The sequence below is a fragment of the Pelophylax lessonae genome, assembly GCF_965119305.1.
Source record: "Pelophylax lessonae genome assembly, chromosome: 6".
In the NCBI taxonomy this organism is placed as follows: Eukaryota; Metazoa; Chordata; class Amphibia; order Anura; family Ranidae; genus Pelophylax; species Pelophylax lessonae.
Window position 1 is genome coordinate 324,701,944 of NC_138773.1, and position 21,782 is coordinate 324,723,725.

A 21,782-nucleotide genomic window follows, 5' to 3' on the forward strand; every position below is an offset into this window, starting at 1 on the left:
TTGTTTTATTGATGTCTTTATTCTATTATGTAACATGTTGAAGTATCTCTGGAGTTGCCACCTGTTCGGGATTCCCCGGACAGTCCGGGTTTTGAATTTTTTGTCCGGGTTTCAGACCTCCTGAAAGTCAGACACATTATTCATAATAAAAGAAAATATAGGAACCCAATTGGTTTTAAACCCGCGCAAATCAATAACCAAAAAACAAATAAACTACAATAAAGAGGCTCAGCTCGCATGTGGGCGTTACCCAATACAGTCTGCCTAGGGACGCCCACTCCTCCAGACTGCCATCCACCCATTTAAGTATTTTGATATTTGCATAACTCCTCCCACTGCTTTCAACCGGAGGCTCAACTCACATGTGGGCGTTACCCAATCCGGCCTGCCTAGAAACGCCCACTCCTCCAGATTGACATCCACCCATTGAAGTATTTGATTTTTGCATAACTCCTCCCACTGCCTGCATCAGGAGTCTCAGCTCACATTTGGGCGTTACCCAATCCAGCCTGCCTAGAAACGCCCACTCCTCCAGACTGACATCCACCCATTGAATTATTTTGATATTTGCATAACTCTTTCCACTGCTTGCACCAGGAGGTTCAGCTCACATGCTGGGGTGGTTCTCCTTTCTTTTTGTATTGGTGGAGATTGTCATTGGGACAGAAATTGATGGTAAAATTTAAAATTGTGAGTTGATTTTAGAACAGGAAGACAGAGGAAATCTTACTATGGGGACACCAGCTTAATAAGTGATTTATTTTACTTTGGAGAGATTTTCTGCCACTTCCTGTTGTGTCTACAGGACAGGAAGTACGGGAAATCTCTGGAATGGGACACAGCTGGAAAAAAACTGACGGGTTTATTCAATCTAAAATGGAAAAAAGTTTTGCTTTTAGATGTACACACCGATCAGCCAACCGACCAAATAACATTGGTTATCTCATTAAAATGGCATCTGGAAGTGGGTGGGATACATTAGGCAGCAAGTGAACATGTTTTCCTTGGACTGAATAGCAATGTCTAGATGCCTGGGTCAGAGCAACTCTAAAACTGCAGCTCTTGTGGGATTTTCCCGGTCTGCAGTGGTCAGGACCGACCAAAAGTGGTCCAAGGAAGAATAACCGGCAACAGGGTCATGGACAGCCAAGGCTCATTGATGGAGGTGGGGAGGAAAGGCTCATTAAAGGAGGTGGAGAGGGAAGTCTCATTGATGGAGGTAGGTGGAAGGCTCGTTGATGGAGGTGGAGAGGGAAGGCTCATTGATTGAGGTGGGGAGGAAAGGCTCATTAAAGGAGGTGGAGAGGGAAGTCTCATTGATGGAGGTAGGGGGAAGGCTCGTTGATGGAGGTGGAGAGGGAAGGTTCATTGATGGAGGTGGAAAGGGAAGGTTCATTGATAGAGGTGGGGAGGGAAGGCTCATTGGTGGAGGTGGGGAGGGTAGGCAAATTGATGGAATTAGGGGGAAGGCTCATTGATGGAGGTGGGAAGGGAAAGCCCATTGATGGAGGTGGGGAGGAAAGGCTCATTGATGGAGGTGGAGAGGGAAGGCTCATTAATGGGGGTGAAGGGGGGAAGGCTCATTGATGGAGGTGGGGGGGAGTCACATTGATGGATGTGGAGAGGGAAGGCTCATTGATGGAGGTGAGAGGGTGGGGGGAGGCTCATTGATGGAGGTGGGGAGGCTCATTAATGGAGGTGGGGAGAGAAGGCTCATTGACAGAGGCGGGGAGGGAGGCTCATTGGCGGAGGCAGAGAGGGAAGGCTCATTGATGGAGGTGGGGAGGGAAGACTCATTGAAGGAGACAAGAGGGAAGGTTCATTGAAGGAGGTGGGGGGGGGGCACATTGATGGAGGTAGGGGAGGCTCATTGATGGAGGTGGGGAGGAAAGGCTCATTGATTGAGGTGGGGAGGAAAGGCTCATTAAAGGAGGTGGAGAGGGAAGTCTCATTGATGGAGGTAGGTGGAAGGCTCATTGATGGAGGTGGAGAGGGAAGGCTCATTGATTCATTGATGGAGGTGGGGAGGGAAGACTCATTGAAGGAGACAAGAGGGAAGGTTCATTGAAGGAGGTGGGGGGGGGGGGCACATTGATGGAGGTAGGGGAGGCTCATTGATGGAGGTGGGGAGGGGAAGGCTCATTGATGGAGGTGGAGAGGAAAGGCTCATTGATTGAGGTGGGGAGGAAAGGCTCATTAAAGGAGGTGGAGAGGGAAGTCTCATTGATGGAGGTAGGTGGAAGGCTCGTTGATGGAGGTGGAGAGGGAAGGCTCATTGATTGAGGTGGGGAGGAAAGGCTCATTAAAGGAGGTGGAGAGGGAAGTCTCATTGATGGAGGTAGGGGGAAGGCTCATTGATGGAGGTGGAGAGGGAAGGTTCATTGATGGAGGTGGAAAGGGAAGGTTCATTGATAGAGGTGGGGAGGGAAGGCTCATTGGTGGAGGTGGGGAGGGTAGGCAAATTGATGGAGGTGGGGGGAAGGCTCGTTGATGGAGGTGGGAAGGGAAAGCCCATTGATGCAGGTGGAGAGGAAAGACTCATTGAAGGAGGTGGAGAGGGAAGGCTCATTGATGGAGGTGGGGGAAGGCTCATTAATGGAGGTATGGAAGAAAGGCTCATTGATGGAGGTAGAGAGGGAAGGTTTATTGATGGATGTGGGGAGAGAAGGCCCATTGATGGAGGTTGGAGGAAGGCTCATTGATGGAGGTGGGGAGGGAAGGCCCATTGATGGAGTGGGGGGAAGGCTCATTGATGGAGGTAGGGAGGGAAGGTTCATTTGTGAAGGTGGGGAGGGAATGCCCATTGAAGGAGGTGGAGAGGGAAGGCTCATTGATGGAGTGGGGGGAAGGCTCATTGATGGAGGTGGGGAGGGAAGGCTCATTGATGGAGGTGGGGAGGGAAGGCTCATTGATGGAGGTGGGGAGGGAAGGCCCATTGATGGAGGTGAAGAGGGAAGGCTCACTGAAGGAGGTGGAGAGGGAAGGCTCATTGATGGAGTTGGGGAGAGAAGGCCCATTGATGGAGGTGAAGAGGGAAAGCACATAAATGGAGGTGGGGAGGGGGGAAGGGCTTAATGATGAAGTTGGGGAAGGAAGGCTGGCCTGAGTAGTCCGATCCAATAGAAGAGCTACTGGGGCTCAGATTGCTGGCAAAGTAAATGCTGGTTCTGATAGAATGGTGTCAGAACACACAGAGCATCACAATTTGTTGTGTATGGGGGCTGTGTAGCCATGCTGACCCATGTCTACAGCCAAAAGTGTCTACATTGGTCACATGAGCATCAGAACTGGACCACAGAGCAATGAAAGTGAAAGAAGGTGGCTTGGTCTGACGAATTCAAGAAGGGTTTGAGGAACACAACAACTAGTTTGAGGTGTTGACTTGGCCTCCAAATCTCAGTTCAATCAAACATCTGTGGGATGTGCTGGAAAAACAAGTCCGGGCCATGGAGACTCCACCTCCCAACTTATAGGATTTAAAGGACCTGCTACTGATGGCTTGGTGCCACAGAATGCCTTCAGAGGTCTAGTGGGGTCCATGACTCGGTAGGTCAGGGCTGTTTTGGCGGCAGAAGAGAGACCTAGTCAGTATTAGGTGGGTGGTCACGTTGTGGCTGATTGGTGTATAGGATTATCTCCAATCTTTCCTTGTGAAAACGCTAGTTTGCCTGGCTGATCCTCAGGAGGCAGACTGGAGATGGGGCAACTCTCTCACTGGCCCCTCAGTCCCCATCTGGAATATTGCAGAGGTTCCTCTGTTTTTCTCTTCCACCATCAGATCAGTCAGTTTGATTCATAAATAAATCAGAGACTTATTTTTTATTCCAGAAATAATCAGCTTGGCCCTGGGGGCCCCTTTGTCCCTGGTGTGCTAAGCTGACCCCCCCAGATCTAATGAAAGCCTTGTGTGCGCCGGGTGGTTTGTGAATAATTCCCTTGATGTAGACGGAGGACGGTCGGGTCATGTGAGGACGAATGTCTGACATTGTGGTTTTCTCTCCTGCAGTTGTGTTTGTCAGCGGGAGCGGGATGTACAAGAAGTACCCGCCGCAAGGAAACATCATAGGCCAAGTCTTCAAGTGTATCGGAGTGAGTGATATGACCGCAACCAACTCTAAGATTTCACCGACTGCAGAGCCACTCCACCAAAAAGTGGTATTGTAGTTATAGGGGGAGCCTGGTGGCCTTAATTTGTACCTCTGATACCTCCCAGCCAGAATTCCCGGGTCTGTTCCTGTTCACCTGGGAGTTTTGTGTGTTCCAGCTCCTCTTGTTACATTTTCCACCATATAAAATAAATTACGGTTCAGAAGGGATGGTGGGAACTCCTCATAATGAGCACAGCAGGTGTGCAGACCTGGGAACTTAGCTCAGAGATGGTGGGAACCCCTTTATAATGGGCAGAGCAGGTGTACAGTCCGGGGAACTCAGCACAGGAATGGTGGGAACCCTTCATAATGGACACAGCAAGTGTACAGACAAGGGAATTCAGCACAGGGTTAGTGGGAACCCCTAATAGTGAGCACAGCAGGTGTACAGACCAGGGAACTCAGCACAGGGATGAGGGGAACCCCTCATAATGGGCACAGCTGGTGTACAGACCCGGAAACTTAGCTCAGGGATGGTGGGAACCCCTCATAATGGGCACAGCGGGTGTACAGACCCGGGAACTCAGCACAGGGATGGTGGGAACCCATCATAATGGGCACAGCAGGTATACAGACCCGGGAACTTAGCTCAGGGAAGGTGGGAACCCCTCATAATGGGCACAGCAGGTGTACAGACCAGGGAACTTAGCTCAGGGAAGGTGGTAACCCCTCATAATGGGCACAGCAGGTGTACAGACACGGAAACTTAGCTCAGGGAAGATGGGAACCCCTCATAATGGGCACAGCAGGTGTACAGAACCAGGAACTCAGCTCAGGGATGGTGGGGACCCCTCATAATGGGCACAGCGGGTGTACAGACCCAGAACCTAAGCCCAGGGATGGTGGGAACCCCTCATAATGGGCACAGCGGGTGTACAAACCGGGAACCTCAGCACAGGATAGTGGGAACCCCTCATAATGTGTGTACATTTGAATGAGCTCTTAGAATCTGTAATACTCATTTACAGGCCAACAGGCCAATGTAAACAGAGACACCATCTTAAAGCTACCTTAATCTTTTATTTATTTAACAAATACATTTTAGGGTAATCACATTATCAAAAATTATATCAAAAGATAAAAGAACCAAAGTCAAAGCAACACATCCGCACCCCCACCAAAAAAAAAAAGCACCTTAATCATGTTGTGGGCTCCGTGGACCAGTTTGTTTTTAGATCAAGTGTCATTAATGCTGGTTCTCTTGTAGTTGGGCAGTGAGTCCACCCCGAGGGCAGACAATATCTGCTCAGATACCAAATGATGGGAGTTGCAGTTGTAGAAGGTTCACAATGATGTCTGCCTCTGTTTGCTCTCCATCACACAATACTGTATACTTCCCGTTCTTAAGCTGGACCTCCATCATTTGGCCACCAACGGGTTCATGGTGTCATCTCTCCCAAGCAAAGTGAGAGGAATCCTAATCATCTCCATGCTTTTTCTTTCTCGTCTTTAGTTTGCCATCGAGAACCGCTGGAGGCATCGCTCCAAGCAATTCCCCAAGCGGGAGCATTGGCTGGACTGGGCTTCCGAAAACTATTCGGTAAGTGTGAGCGTCTCCTGCCTGCTCATAGGTTTCCTCAACGTCCTTTCTCTGCTTTGTGAGATTCAGTTGGTCCGTGTTTGATAAAAGAAACATACTGGTAGGGCGCTGAACCCAGGGCCGGTGCTTCCACTAGGCAAACTAGGCAGCCGCCTAGGGCGCATTGCCACCTAGGGGCGCAGCCAGGAGTCGGCAATCTCTCTCAATCAATGAATGATTATTGTGAGCTGAGGGGAGAGGTGGCGGTAGGGGAGGTAGAAGGGGCAGAGAAAGATGCCAGGTGTCTTGGGCAGTGGTGGAACTATCAGGCCCTGGCTTTCCACTACTGTTGGAGGGGCCCCAAGAGGCAGGAATGGAGCCCACCAGAGTGTTGCCTGCATGATGATCCTCTTCAGCTGGAGCTGAACGGCCTTTACCCCAGGCAGGAAGTGACTCTCTGCACTGAGCTGGTCCCTGGGTGTTACATGGAGCATCCCTGGTGTGAAAGGGAATCGGGGTCACCAGGTGTGCCATGGGGAATCAGAGTCACCAGGTGTGACTTGGAGGATAGGGGTCACCGGGTGTGCCATGAGGAATTGGGGTCCCTGGGTGTGCCATAGGGGATTGGGGTCCCCAAGTGTGACACGGAGGAACATCGGGGTCCCCAGGTGTGACATGGAGGAACATCAGGGTCCCCAACTGTGACATGGAAAAACATCAGGGTCTGACATAGAGGAACATTGGGGTCACTGAGCATGACAGCATGACATGGAGGAACACGGGGGTCCCTGGGTGTGACATGGAGGAACATCAGGGTCAGAGGGTATGACAGCATGACATGGAGGAATATTGGAGTCCAAGGGTGTGACATGGAAAAACATCAAAGTCCCTGGGTGTGACACGGAGGGACATTAGGGTCCCCGGGTGTGACATGGAGGAACATGGGGGGTCACTGGGTATGAAAGTATAACATGGAGGAACCATCAGATCAGGTTCACTGGGTATAACATAGAGGAGTATTTAACCCCTTCCCTTTTTTGGGGGGGGGGGGGCGCAAGTAGCTGGTCTTGCCTAGGGCGTAAAATAGTCTAGCACCGGCCCTGGCTGGACCCAAGATTAGGAAAAATCCAACCAAAACTCCAACCTTTGAAAGCTGCTGTCAGTCAACTAGGGTGTACCCAGAACAGACTAGAAAATATGTCAAGGGATAAGGACACCAAAAAAACTAAAATGAGTCCAGAAAAGTTCATTTTACACGACAAGAAGTCAAAAGATAAAACCAACGTGTTTCATGGCTCAGATCTCCCCCTTCGTCAGGGCTTTGTCTTAATGAAGGTGGAGCTCTGAGCCCCCATTGAATTTATCCTTCAAACCTCATACTTTTACATATTGATTTGGTCCATGGCAGACATAGGCACAAGTGACTCACATTTCCAGCGAGGTCATGTTCCTTCTATCAACGGATGCACACTATTATTTCATAAGTCACATTAGAGCTCACCATACGCGTAACAATCTTTGTACAATCAACTTTAGATTTAACAAAACTATGTAATATGAGCACCTTATTGACAAGGGCAGTCCCTCTGCACAAGGAGGCAGAGCAGCAGTGAGCGACAGGGCAGCCATCAGAAATTTTGGGGCCGCTTACATAGCTTTAGGCCAGGGCCCCTCCAGGCCTGACAACCAACATTCCCCAGGGTCGGCCCACCGAATCTGCCCTCTGGCCATCCCACCAAGTCCTTCAGTGCACCCACTGTCGTTTTACCACTCTTACAACTTAATATATGAAAATTAATTCAGTCCAGCAAAAAGACATCCCCATATATTCAGCAAAAAGACATCCAATCCAGCAAAGAAACTTCCCAGTCCAGCAAAGAAACATTCCCATTTATGCAGCAAAGAGACAGCCCAATCCAGCAAAGAGACGGCCTCATATACTCAGTAAAGAGACACCGCAATCCAGCAAAGAGACGGCCTTATATATTCAGCAAAGAGACAGCGCAATCCAGCAAAGAGACAGCCCAATCCAGCAAAGAGACAACCTCATATATTCAGCAAAGAGACAGCGCAATCCAGTAAAGAGACGTCCTCATATATTCAGCAAAGAGACAGCGCAATCCAGCAAAAAGACGGCCTCATATACTCACAATCCAGCAGAGAGACTGCCCCTAGTGTTCAGCAAAGAGACAGCGCAATCCAGCAAAGAGACAGCAAAATCCAGCAAAGAGACGACTTCATATATTCAGCAAAGTGTCAGCCCAATCTAGCAAAGAGACATCCCAATCCAGGAAAGAGACATCCCAATCCAGGAAAGAGACAGCCTCATATACTCAGAAAAGAGACACCACAATCCAGCAGAGAGACGGCTTCTAGTATTCAGCAAAGAGACAGCGCAATCCAGCAAAGAGACAACTTCATATATTCAGCAAAGTGACAGCCCAATCCAGCAAAGAGACATCCCAATCCAGGAAAGAGACATCCCAATCCAGCAAAGACACATTCCCATTTATTTAGCAAAGAGACAGCCCAATCCAGCAAAGAGACAACCTCATATATTCAGCAAAGAGACAGCATCATATATTCAGCAAAAAGACATTCTAATCCAGTAAAAAAGATGACCTAATATATTCAGCAAAGTGACAGCCCAATCCAGCAAAGAGACATCCCTTCGGTTGCATCAGCCTACCCTGCGGCCACCCTGCTTTAGCAATTGCTAGTTACTACAGCAGCAACTTGATCTAGTGTAGTGGAGCATCATGGGAAACGTAGTTCCAAAACATCTGGGGTGCCAAGGTTTGCCATCACTGGTATAGGGTATTCAGGAGATACAGGAAAACAAGAATAGGCAAATCATGTATCCAATAGTCACCCCGGGTAGTGAAGCACTTCACCTGATACATAGGCACCTTTTCATTGTTGCTCAGCCCTGATGAAGGGGATGTAGATCCTCAAAGCGTGTCGGCTTGTTTTAAATCAATCAGAAATATTTTACCTTCAGAATCCTCATTGTGAGGGGGGAGTAGACCGTCAAATTACAAGTGTTTTTTTTTTTTTTTTTCAGAAAAAAACAATCACAGAAGTGAAAATGGTGACCAAAGTCCTCTTCCTGTACATCCCCCTCCCGATGTTCTGGGCTCTCTACGACCAGCAGGTAATTCTGAATATGGGGGGGGGGGGTTGGAAACACATGGTTCTCTATAGCAGATCAACTTCAAATGTATGAATACGTCCAGAAATTGTCCCATAACTAGAGCCGAGCAAAGCAACACGCTGATCAACCCGATTTATTTGTGATCTGGGTCACTTCGACCCTAAAGATGCCCATCGATGGGTCAGTTTTTAGCAAACATGCTGATCGAAAGAAACTGAGCTGATTTCCCATCTGCACAAGCAAGGTGGATGGTGTTTACCCGCCAAAGGATTTTTGACTATCCAGTCCTGAGATTTTCGTGTCTGACACATAGCACAGCCAACCCATTGGCCTGACCTTTGTCTGCTGCAAATAGAGCCATACAGCTTGGTCACTTCCCTACACTTCTGGTGATTGGACAGTGAGGGAGCAGCAGCAGACTTCATGAGATTCAAGCAGCCCTGCTGGGGGCAGGCCTACAGAGATTGTGCAGAGCAAGCATCTCATTATACATTTATCACATTGGGATGTTGGCTGAGTTGGGGGATATTAAAGGTCCCGGCACTCGCCCATTAAGTGGACAGATTGAGTTGTCCATTAGATTTAGTTATAGACACCCTGACAGCCGTCCAGACATTTACACAGCCAACTATATCTGTTACCTTTCAGGGATCGCGATGGACTCTTCAGGCTACAAGAATGAACACCGATTTTGTAAGTGAAGACTTATTTTCACAGTTCAGTCATCTGTCCCCGTATTGAGATTGTCACACCCATGTTTAGATTCATTACTAAACTGCAAAAGCCCCCCCTGTCCACCCGCCATTTCCTCCTTTGTCCACCACCTGTCATTTCTACTCTTGTCCACCTGCCATTTCCACCCTTGTCTACCCCGTTATTTCCACCCTTGTCCACCCGCCATTTCCTCCCTTGTCCACCCACAATTTCCACCCACGTCCTCACATCTTTTCCACCCATGTTCACCCTATTATTTCCACCCGCCATTCCCTTCCTTGTCCACCCACCATTTCCACCCTTGTCTACCCTGTTATTTCCACCCTTGTCCACCCGCCATTTCCTCCCTTGTCCACCCACCATTTCCACCCATGTCCTCCCATCATTTCCACCCATGTCCTCCCATCATTTCCACTTGCCATTTCTTCCCTTGTCCACCCACCATTTCCGCCCATGTCCTCCCATAATTTCCACCCATGTCAACCCTATTATTTCCACTCACCATTTCCTCCCTTGTCCACCCACCATTTCCACCCATGTCCTCCCATCATTTCCACCCTATTATTTCTGCCAGCCATTTCCTCCCTTGTCCACCCACCATTTCCACCCTTGTCCTCCTATCATTTACACCCTTATCTAACTGCTATTTCTGCTCTTGTCAGTTCTCTATTTCCACCCTTGTTCACCTGCCATTTCCACCCTTGTCCGCCCACCATTTCCTCCCTTCTCCACCTGCCATTTCCACTCTTATCCACCAGCCATTTCCTCCCTTGTTCTCCTGTCATTTTTACCCTTGTCCACCCGCCATTTCTTCCCTGGTCCACTTGCCATTTCCACTTATGTCCCCCCCCCCCCCCGTCATTTCCACCCTTGTTCTACTGCTATATTAGCTTTTGTCTATTCGCCTTTTCCACCCTTATCCGCCTGCATTTCCACCCTTGTCCACCAGCCATTTCCTCTCTCTTGTTTTCCTGTTGTTTTTACCCTTGCCCACCCACCATTTCTTCCCTTGTCCACTTATCATTTCCACCCATTCTTTCTTCCCTTGTCCAGCCACCATTTCCTCCCATGTCCTCCCATCATTTCCACCCTTGTCCTACTGCTATTTTTGCTCTTGTCTATTAGCCTTTTCCACCCTTATCCACCTGCCATCCCACCCTTGGGTTCCTGTCATTTCCACCCTTATCCACCTGCCATCCCACCCTTGTGTTCCTGTCATTTCCACCCTTACCCAACTGCCATTTCTGCTCTTGTTCATTCTCCTTGTCCACCTGCCATTTCCACCCTTGTCCACCCACAATTTCTTCCCCTCTCCACTAGTCATTTCCACCCTTGTCCACCCACCATTTCAACCCTTGTCCTCCCGTCATTTCTACTCCTGTCGATTCGCCTTTTCCACCCTTGTCCACCCTTGTCCTCCTGTCATTTCTACCCTTGTTCACCCATCATTTCCACCCTTGTTCACCCACCATTTCCACCCTTGTCCACCCGCCATTTCCACCCTTGTCCATCTGTCATTTCCACCCTCATCTGGGAATTCACTGGACAGTTGTGTTTGGAGATCTCTGTGTACAGCTCAGAGGAGATAATGTAACATTGATATATTTGTTTCCTTCCAATACGCCCTGAAATGCTAATTAATTTATTTATTATTAATTCTATTTGCAGAAAGCATTTCTCATTCAGCCGGACCAGATGCAGGTATGGAACAGTCACCATACTTTTATAATTTTCTTGCTTGCCTGACATTTAGAGATTACAAGTATAATATAGGTCATTGATAGGACCAAAAGAAAATCTGAGAGTCCGAGATCTTTAATTGTTTAACTAACAACAACAACAACAACAAGGGCAAAGGACAGCCAACGCGCTTCAAGGGCTACAACACCCTTCACCAGGGCTGAGTGAAATGGCAAAATGTTAAATGGATTCAGAAATATTCCCAAACAGACTGATCTTCTGCAGAGGATATTATAAAGCTCAGCCAGGCATTAAGAAATGGCAAGTTAAAGATTTATATCAGATATAATACATCCCTCTGCAGATGGCACCTTCGTCCGTGTAAGGGGCCCATTCTGACCCCACATTATGGGTTCTTACAATGTCAGCCCATTCTAATTTTACATAATTAGTCTCCTCCTCTTGGGGCCATAACTTCTGTTTTTCTGATAGAAAGGTGTCAGAACGCACAGAGCATCGCAGTTTGTTGTGTATGGGGCTGTGTAGCCGCAGATCGGTAAGGGTTCCCATCAGTGGCGGCCCGTCCATTGGGGGAGCAGGGGCGCCGCCCCCCTATCCATACATCCGGCCCCCTAATCTACATGCAGGGCGCCGGACGCATGGATTCCAATGGGCTTTCTTTTTTTGAAGCACGTGGTTAGAGCCAGAGGCTCTAATAGGCTTCAAAAAAGGGTGGGCTCGGGTGGAGAGCACTGCTCCCTGAGCCCACCCAGTTGTGTGACAATAGCGAATAAATATTCGCTATTGCCACACTGATTCTCCTCCTGGACAATCAGGAAGTGGGTCCTGAGACCCGTTTCCCGATTGGCCGAAAGGAGAAGCCATGCTATTGGCCAAGGTGGAGGAGGAGGGAGGAGACGCAGGGGAAGCCCACGGAGGAGACTACTAAGGGGGTAGCCGCCGCTGCTGCTGCCGCCGCTGCCTGCCCGCGGTGAGTGAGTTGGTGACTGGGGGGGGGGGGGGTTAGGTGTGCGGGCTGGAGCTGGTGTGGTCTGGGGGGGGTATGGTGTGGTCTGCCTGACTCCCCCCCCCCCCCAGCCCATGGAGCATCACCTGGTCCCCATGCTGACCCGTATTCACAGCCTACAAAGGGCACATGAGCATCAGAACTGGAGCACAGAGAAATGGAAGAAGGTGGCCTGGTCTGATGAACTCAAGAATGGTTTGAGGAACACAACGAGTTTGAGGTGTTGACTTGGCCTCCATATTCTCCACATCTCATACAAATCGAGCATCTCTGGGATGTGCTGGAAAAACAAGTCCCCATTCATGGAGGCCCCACCTCCCAACTTACAGGACTTAAAGGATCTGCCACTGAAGGCTTGGTGCCATTTTACCTTCAGAGGTCTAGTAGAGTCCATACCTCAAGTGGTCATGGTGGGTGGTCCAAATGTTATGGCCGATCATAGGGAGACTACTAAGGGGGTAGCCGCCGCTGCTGCTGCCGCCGCTGCCTGCCCGCGGTGAGTGAGTTGGTGACCGGGGGGGGGGGGGTTAGGTGTGCGGGCTGGAGCTGGTGTGGTCTGGGGGGGGTATGGTGTGGTCTGCCTGACTCCCCCCCCCCCCCCAGCCCATGGAGCATCACCTGGTCCCCATGCTGACCCGTATTCACAGCCTACAAAGGGCACATGAGCATCAGAACTGGAGCACAGAGAAATGGAAGAAGGTGGCCTGGTCTGATGAACTCAAGAATGGTTTGAGGAACACAACGAGTTTGAGGTGTTGACTTGGCCTCCATATTCTCCACATCTCATACAAATCGAGCATCTCTGGGATGTGCTGGAAAAACAAGTCCCCATTCATGGAGGCCCCACCTCCCAACTTACAGGACTTAAAGGATCTGCCACTGAAGGCTTGGTGCCATTTTACCTTCAGAGGTCTAGTAGAGTCCATACCTCAAGTGGTCATGGTGGGTGGTCCAAATGTTATGGCCGATCAGTGTATAATATTGCAGGAAGTTATTTTATTAGATTTAGATCCTTGCACAGAGTGATTGTAATGAAACATCTTATCTCTCCAGGTTCTGAACCCACTTCTGATCCTCATTCTTATCCCGGTGTTTGATCTGGGGATCTACCCTCTCATTGGACTTTGCAAGATCAATTTTAAGTGAGTAACAAAGTCGGGTATCCCGTCTCCGGCCAATCCAGTGATTGCTCGGTGTATCCATAAGCTGCCCATTTACCTGTAATTATTCCTCCTCTCCATAGACCCTTGGCAAAGATGGCCGTCGGCATGCTGCTGGTCGCCCTGGCGTTCGCTGTTGCCACTCTTGTGGAGATCAAAATTGATGTGAGTTAAATTCTCAAGTGACTTACCTGCTTCCTGTAAATTTAGGTGGGATCTTACCTGTAACATGCTACTCTGTCACCCCATTCTGCCGCCACAACTCCCCTCCCGCCTGCGCGTTTGCCATGCGTTTTATTGTACTTCATGCACTTGCTTTTTGCTCTTTTTTTGCTCCAATTTTTAATCTGCTGAAAATCAATTTTGCATTGCGGGACCGCGCCACAACTGTGAGCCAAGCGCTGGTTGGGTTGCAGCCCCACTGAACTCAACAGGGGAGTCTGACAGATGGGGCTGCCTGTCAGACGCTGCACCCCGAGTTAAAATTGCTGCGGCAAAGACATGTTTTTTTGGAATGTTTTTCAATTCTCCCAGGACTGCCGTCGCTCTTATCTCTCTCAATAGTATCCCTGTTCTTAGGACAGGCTGGGTGGGTTTCACAGTGAATTGAGGGGTGACCATACACTTTCCCCTGAGGGCCAGGACAAGGGGTGGGCATTGGGGGGGGGGCAGTTGCCCTAGGCACTATAGTATGAGGTGGGGGGGTACCACAAGGAGATTAGGGAGAGGGGTAATTTGGTGGGGGGGGGGGGTGTCAGGGGGGTAAGAATTGTTCTAGGAGAGGACATTTGGGGAGTTGTGCTAGGAGTGGTGATTTGTGTTGAGAGGGGTGAAGAGGATTTGTGCTAGGAGGGGGGATTTGTGGTAGAAAATGTAATATAGGGGGGGGGGGGATTTGTGCTAAGATCAGAATTTTTTTTTTTTTTTGAGGGGAGGGGGGTTTGTGCTAGTAGGTATGATCTGGGATTTTTGTGCTAGGAGGGCAAATTGGGGGGGATTGGAGTGGGAGGGAGGCAGGGGAGGACTGGGCCAGGGGGGGCAATTGCCCCCTGAGCCGCTCTGATGCTTCATAAAAAGACTGCACCGCTTCTGCCACAGATATGCCTAATAGATTCCTGGTGAAGCGAAGTAAAAAGTCCCCACTGCTGACCTACTGAGTGCGGGGTAAAGACAAGTACAGAGTGCAGGCCTCCCCCCAGCATGGATGGTGTAAACTGTGTCTGAGCAGAGGCCGGTTCCATACCCTACTGGAGACTCTCCTCCCTTGGCCAGCCCCAACTGAGCTGTCCCAGATCCCCTCAACTGCCCCCTGCTGGCCAGGTCAGGAACCCGGATTCAGCCGGTGAGTAGAGAGTACCTGGAGCAGAGCTTCAGCCTGGAATGGGGGTCAGGAGGAGGCTGAGAGGAGGGAGAGTGGAAGAGGGGGGCCAAGTCGCTGCGCCATGGGCCTCGGGTTTGAACTTACCCCCTGGGCTGAAAGTTGCCCAGTCAGCCCCTGGAGGGAGGGGATTTGTGCTTGGAGGGGAAATTTGAGGGGTAGAGGATTGGGGAAGGGATTTGTGCTGCAGGCATATGGGGAGATAGAGGATTCAAGCCAGGGGCGTAACTACAGGGGTTGCAGGGGTTGCAATCGCTACCGGGCCCCATGCTCCAGGGGGCCCGGTAGCAAACCAGTGGGTGAACTTCTAGGATCTCAAAGGTCACACTTGCGACCGGGCCCTGGCATTTCACCACTGTGGGGAGGCCCCAAGATTGCAGAAAGGGGGCCCACTGCAGAACTTGTGAAAGGATCCTGATGCGGGACCATAATAAAAGGCCATGCAATGAGATTAAAGAGCCCCAGGATTAGTGGGAAGAGCCCCGGGCTTGAAGGGAAGGGCCCCGGCCAGGGGTCTGGGGGGCCCTTCATGGTTTCTTGCATCGGGGCCCTGAAGGTTCTAGTTACGCCTCTGATTCAAGCTGTAGGGGGGATGGGGGAGCAAAGTGGATTTGTACTGAGAGGAAGGGGGGATTTTTGCTAAGCGTGGACCATGCAGATTAGTGCTCGATTATATTTATTTTTTGGGGGGGAGGGTATTTTTTCAGACACATAATCACCCCCCCCCCCTTGGGGTGGAAGGGGTGCAATGTGGCATGCTCTCCCTGGGCTCTAGGTCACCTTGTCCAAGCACTGCCCCCCCCCCCTCTTTTTTTTTTCTGTGTGTTTGCTGTAATTTATTTTTATTCTGGCATTCCAGGCGGCCAATCCGCTCATCCCAAAGGCCGGAGAGAGCTATGTGCAGGTTCTGAACTTTGCAAACCAAGAAGTCACCGTTCAGGTGCCAAACAATTCTCCGTTCACACGACCATCGCTGATCATCAGAGATTTCCAGGTAAGAGACACGCCCCCTGAGCAGTCACATGACATGGCGAAGGGGAATGAATGTACAGTACAGTGAGAATAAAGCCTCATGCACACGGGAAGTTATAAAAACACCAGCAGCTTTTTAGTGAGTTTTTTTCCAGCGTTTTTCAGCATTTTTTGGCGTTTTTAGCTAAAAATCACCTCTCTGTTATGTTAGCAACTCCGACTTTCCCACAATGCAATGCTTGCCAGAATTGCATCGCATTGGGTATTCACACCCATGCGATAAGATTTAGGTGCGGGGAAAAAAGGGTCCTACAACATTTTGGTGCAAATGTGGGCCCTTTTGTCCCCGCATCAAAAATGCATCGCATGGATGTGAACACCCATGCAATGCGATTCTGTCAAGCTCACTGCATTTTGCAATCTGTTTCGGGGTGTCTTTCATGGAACATTAAGCCCCCCGTTCACCTCGGGCAGATTTGACATGTCAAATCGCATAATAAATCAGAGCATATTGCCGGCAACATCACTGTCCAAATTGGTGCGACCCTGACTTTGCGGCACCGCACCGATTCCCAAAAGTAGTTTCTGCGCTACTATTGGTGACTTCATGATATTATTCACACATCGCCCCCAAACTTGCACGATATGCGAGTTTGAAATCGTGCGCGCTCAAACCCGCCCTCAGTGTGAACCGGTGCCGTTGCCGGCAATAGGCTCCAATTTGAGCGATTCGACATGGCAAATCACATTCCAAATTCTGCATTCCTGTGCTCATCACATGTGATGTCTGTGTGCGATGCGATTTGAGCCATATATTTTGTATGGCTCAAATCGCATCACATTTGCGCCAAACCGTTGTAGGACCCTTTTTCTCTCCACACCTAATCGCATTGCATGGATGTGAACAGCCATGCAATGTGATTCTGGCAAGTGCACTGCATTTTGCAATCTGTTTCGGGGTATCGTTCATGGAACATGGAAGCCCTGTTTACATTGTGCCTATTTGGCATGCGATTTGTCATGTCGAATCGCATTTCAAATCGGAGCCTATTGCCGGCAACGGCACTGGTTCACACTGAGGGCGGGGTTTGAAATCATTCAGCTCAATGTGCACAATTTCAAACTCGCATGTCAGTGCGACTTTAGGGGGCGATTTGACAGACAACTGTACGGGCTCATGCATAGATATCTATTGAAATCGCCCTGAAGTCGCCAAAAATAGTGCAGAAACTACTTTTGGGAATCGGTGCGGCGCCGCAAAGTCCGGTGGCACCAATTCAGACAGTGACGTTCCCGGCAATAGGCTCTGATTTGACATGCGATTTAACATGTCAAATCTGCTTAATGTGAACGGGGGGCTTAATGTTCCATGAACGACACCCCGAAACAGATTGCAAAATGCAGTGAGCTTGACAGAATCGCATCGTATGGGTGTTCACACCCATGCGATGCGATTTTGATGCAGGGGAAAAAAGGGTCCACATTTGCGTCCAAAATCTTGTAGGGACATTTTTTTTCCCCGCACCTAAATCTTATTGCATGGGTGTGAACACTCATGCGATGCAATTCTGGCAAGCATTGCATTGTGGGAAAGTGGGAGTTACTAAAATAGAAGAGAGGTGACTGTATCGCTCTCACCGCTCCTTTGTGCCTGCACAGAGCCGATGTGTACTGCAGTGAGTTCCGGATAGCAAATCCAATGTCACTGTCGTCAAGGTAACCATGTGCCCACACCCTGACGCGTTTCGTCATCACGGCTCCTACACTGAAAAACGCCAATGCTAAAAAGCTAAAAAATGCTGAAAAACTCACTACAAAGCTACTGGCGTTTTTATAACATCCCGTGTGCATGAAGCCTAAAGGGGAACACCGACTGTACTTTTTTCATTCTGGTTAGAGTGCAGTTGTGTGGTAGAGGGTTTGATTGTCTCCTCTGTCTTTCAGTCCCAGTGACCCCCCTCCCCTCAGTACAGCACTATGGCATTTGTCAGAGCTACTGTATATAAATGGATTAAAATAATACTGTTTGTGGGAGCAAGGGGCATTAGAGTGTAAGCTTCTCTGGTGCAGAAACAGTCAAACTTCATGATATCTGTGTGTTTTGCTGCTGCAGGATCCCAATTACATGAAGATTCATTTCATTGGCTCTGCGAAGGTGACTGTGAAAAATCCTGGAGTGAACATTTCCTGCACAGGGGACATTAGTGAGGAAGCCACATACTCCTTATTGGTGGATACAAGGAATGGAAGTCTGTATTGTAGAACGGTAGGTTGGTCAGAATTATTCAACATGTGATACATGGGTGGTCTGTGAAGGGGGGAGGGGAGGATACACCATATTTCTGATATATATACTGAATATATATACAGTATCTCACAAAAGTAAGTACACCCCTCACATTTTTGTAAATATTTTATTCTATCTTTTCATGTGACAACACTGAAGAAATGACACTTTGATACAATGTAAAGTAGTGAGTGTACAGCTTGTATAACAGTGTAAATTTGCTGTCCCCTCAAAATAACTCAACACACAGCCATTAATGTCTAAACCGCTGGCAACAAAAGTGAGTACACCCCTAAGTGAAAATGTCCAAATTGGGCCCAATTAGCCATTTTCCCTCCCCGGTGTCATGTGACTCGTTAGTGTTACAAGGTCTCAGGTGTGAATGGGGAGCAGGTGTGTTAAATTTGGTGTTATCGCTCTCACTCTCTCATACTGGTCACTGGAAGTTCAACATGGCACCTCATGGCAAAGAACTCTCTGAGGATCTGAAAAAAGAATAGTTGCTCTACATAAAGATGGCCTAGGCTATAAGAAGATTGCCAAGACCCTGAAACTGAGCTGCAGCACGGTGGCCAAGACCATACAGCAGTTTAACAGGACAGGTTCCACTCAGAACAGGCCTCACCCTGGTCGACCAAAGAAGTTGAGTACACGTGCTCAGCGTCATATCCAGAGGTTGTCTTTGGGAAATAGACTAATGAATGCTGCCAGCATTGCTGCAGAGGTTGAAGGGGTGGGGGGTCAGCCTGTCAGTGCTCAGACCATACACCGCACACTGCATCAAATTGGTCTGCATGGCTGTCATCCCAGAAGGAAGCCTCTTCTAAAGATGATGCACAAGAAAGCCCACAAACAGTTTGCTGAAGACAAGCAGACTAAGGACATGGATTACTGGAACCATCTCCTGTGGTCTGATGAGACCAAGATAAACTTATTTGGTTCAGATGGTGTCAGGCGTGTGTGGTGGCAACCAGGTGAGGAGTACAAAGACAAGTGTGTCTTCCCTACAGTCAATCATGGTGGTGGGAGTGTCATGGTCTGGGGCTGCATGAGTGCTGCCGGCACTGGGGAGCTACAGTTCATTGAGGGAACCATGAATGCCAACATGTACTGTGACATACTGAAGCAGAACATGATCCCCTCTCTTAGGAGACTGGGCCGCAGGGCAGTATTCCAACATGATAATGACCCCAAACACCTCCAAGATGACCACTGCCTTGCTAAAGAAGCTGAGGGTAAAGGTGATGGACTGGCCAAGCATGTCTCCAGACCTAAACCCTATTGAGCATCTGTGGGGCATCCTCAAATGAGAGCTGGAGGAGCACAAGGTCTCTAACATCCACCAGCTCTGTGATGTCATCATGGAGGAGGGGAAGAGGACTCCAGTGGCAACCTGTGAAGCTCTGGTGAACTCCATGCCCAAGAGGGTTAAGGCAGTGCTGGAAAATAATGGCGGCCACACAAAATATTGACACTTTGGGCCCAATTTGGACATTGTCACTTAGGGGTGTACTCACTTTTGTTGCCAGCGGTTTAGACATTAATGACTGTGTGTTGAGTTATTTTGAGGGGACAGTAAATTTACACTGTTATACAAGCTGTACACTCACTACTTTACATTGTAGCAAAGTGTCATTTCTTCAGTGTTGTCACATGAAAAGATAGAATAAAATATTTACAAAAATGTGAGGGGTGTACTCACTTTTGTGAGATACTGTATGTGTGTGTACATATATATATATATATATACACACACACATTTTTGTTTTGCTTGTAAATGCCTTATTTGAATGCTTTAGTATTGACTGGCCAATACAATGCTGATATCTTTGGATAACATCTATCACATAAGAAAGCTGTGTAGTTCCATACAATCTATAGCTGTCATGTAATTTGGTATTGAACAGTTACATTGTAACACTTATGGATTTTTTTTTTCTTCTCCTGTAGATCCAAGATTCCAATAGAAAACCAGCCAATGGATTAGCAGGGGTCAGGTATGTCTTTGGTGCCTGTTGCATGAGATTCTGTTGAACAGAAATGTTTCTGTGCACAAAACCATAACAAAGCAATGGAGTCAATGTTCTAAATGAGTAGAAAACATTCACTGTCTTAGGGGGTCTGTTTATAAAAAAAATATTGCATTACCATTGGTCCAGCGAATCTGCATGTACATTTCTTCTCTACGAATTTGCCAAAAAATGAATGCTCCTTAGGCTATTTTCTCTTTTGAACAAATGTTCTTTTATTATGGGCCTTAGTAAAATATTGGCCACTAAATGGCTCTGAAGAGTGTAGGGAATTGAAACCCAACATATTTGCTAATTCCCTCTAGCATTCTCTAGTATTGTTACATCGTGTCTCTTGTGACAAAGATGTATGTATTTACTATGCTCACCGGCTCCATCTGGTGGCCATAATGTAGTATTTTACAATTGCCCATAATCAGAGATGTATAGTAACTAAGTAGAACTACTTCACTACTGTACTTAAGTACGGAAAGGCGGTATCTGTACTTTCCTAGAGTAGAATTTTTTTCTTCTACTTCCACTTTTACTTCACTACATTTTTTCGATGATTTCAATACTTCTACTCCAATATTTTTTTTTTGTGCTGCATAGTTACTCGTTACTATTATAAAAATTACCACTGCCAGAACAGTAGATGGCAGGTTTCATGAAGCTCAAAACATGTGTATTATCAGCGCATACGAAAATAAATACTACTGTATGTATAAATAAAAGCTGCATTTGAAATAATAAAAAACAATATGATGTTCAAACTTTTGACTTCATTCTTTAATAACTACATAACACAGTACTTGTACTTTTACTTTCAGTACTTGAGTAGCAACATTGTTAAAAAAACTACTTGCAATACTTAAGTACAAAACATGTTGAATACTTTAGTACTTCTACTCAAGTCACTTTTTGATCGAGCACTTCCACTTCTACTCAAGTCACTTTTTGATCGAGCACTTGTACTTTTACTCAAGTATGGGTTTCAAGTACTTTATATCTGCCCATAATACATTTTACAATGGGGTGCCTTGGGATTTTGCATATTTTCTAAAGGGAGCCACAACTGGAAAAAAGTAACTCTGGCCTATATGGTGGGGGGGGGGGGGGGGGTGGTGCTAGGCTTGTACAGCTCTGGAGATTGCTTGTGGTGAAAGTACTGCCCATTGTGGTGTCACCATGCTGAACTGTAGTACTAGAGAACACAGCCGACACAAAGGATGACTGAGATGTCTGTGAGTTTAGACCTCATTTACACAGGGTGTTGTCTTCCATGCCATGTGTAGGACAGCATTTTACCATCCTGGGGATGCACGGGTGTTGCATGCATCCCCATGCCAGCAGTCCCATTAAGGCAGGGGCAGACTGGCAACTTTCCGCCCAGGGGGCAAGTACAAACCAGCGGCCCATGGTGCAGCGACTCTGCCCCCCTCCCACTCTCTCTCTTCCCGGCCTCCTCCGGACCCCCATTCCAGGCTGAAGCTCCTCTCCAGGTACTTTCTATTCACCCCCAGGCTGAATCTGGGTTCCTGACCTGGCCAGCAGGGGGCGAATGGGAGGAGCTGGGACAGCTCGGTTGGGGCTGGCCATGGGAGGAGAGTCTCAAGTGGGGCATGGAACCGGCCTCTGCTCAGACACAGTTTACCCCATCCATGCTGGGGAGGGGGGGTCTGCGCTCTGTCTTTGTCTTCATCCCGTACTCAGTATGTCAGCGGTGGGGAAACT

At 48.4% G+C, this 21,782-nt stretch overlaps 1 protein-coding gene across 2 annotated transcripts in view; it reads left to right on the plus strand.

Annotated features, from left to right (window-relative positions):
• LOC309559057 (solute carrier family 15 member 2-like) overlaps positions 1-21,782 on the plus strand; it is an 87,292-nt gene that overhangs the window by 52,958 nt on the left and 12,552 nt on the right. For both annotated transcript variants that reach the window (XM_082262191.1, XM_082262190.1), the window contains 10 exons: positions 4,007-4,089; positions 5,602-5,688; positions 8,732-8,821; positions 9,470-9,514; positions 11,204-11,236; positions 13,296-13,384; positions 13,486-13,567; positions 15,640-15,774; positions 17,866-18,018; positions 19,990-20,036. In XM_082262191.1, coding sequence (XP_082118317.1) covers positions 4,007-4,089; positions 5,602-5,688; positions 8,732-8,821; positions 9,470-9,514; positions 11,204-11,236; positions 13,296-13,384; positions 13,486-13,567; positions 15,640-15,774; positions 17,866-18,018; positions 19,990-20,036 — 844 coding nt within the window. The remainder of the gene's footprint in view (positions 1-4,006; positions 4,090-5,601; positions 5,689-8,731; positions 8,822-9,469; positions 9,515-11,203; positions 11,237-13,295; positions 13,385-13,485; positions 13,568-15,639; positions 15,775-17,865; positions 18,019-19,989; positions 20,037-21,782) is intronic.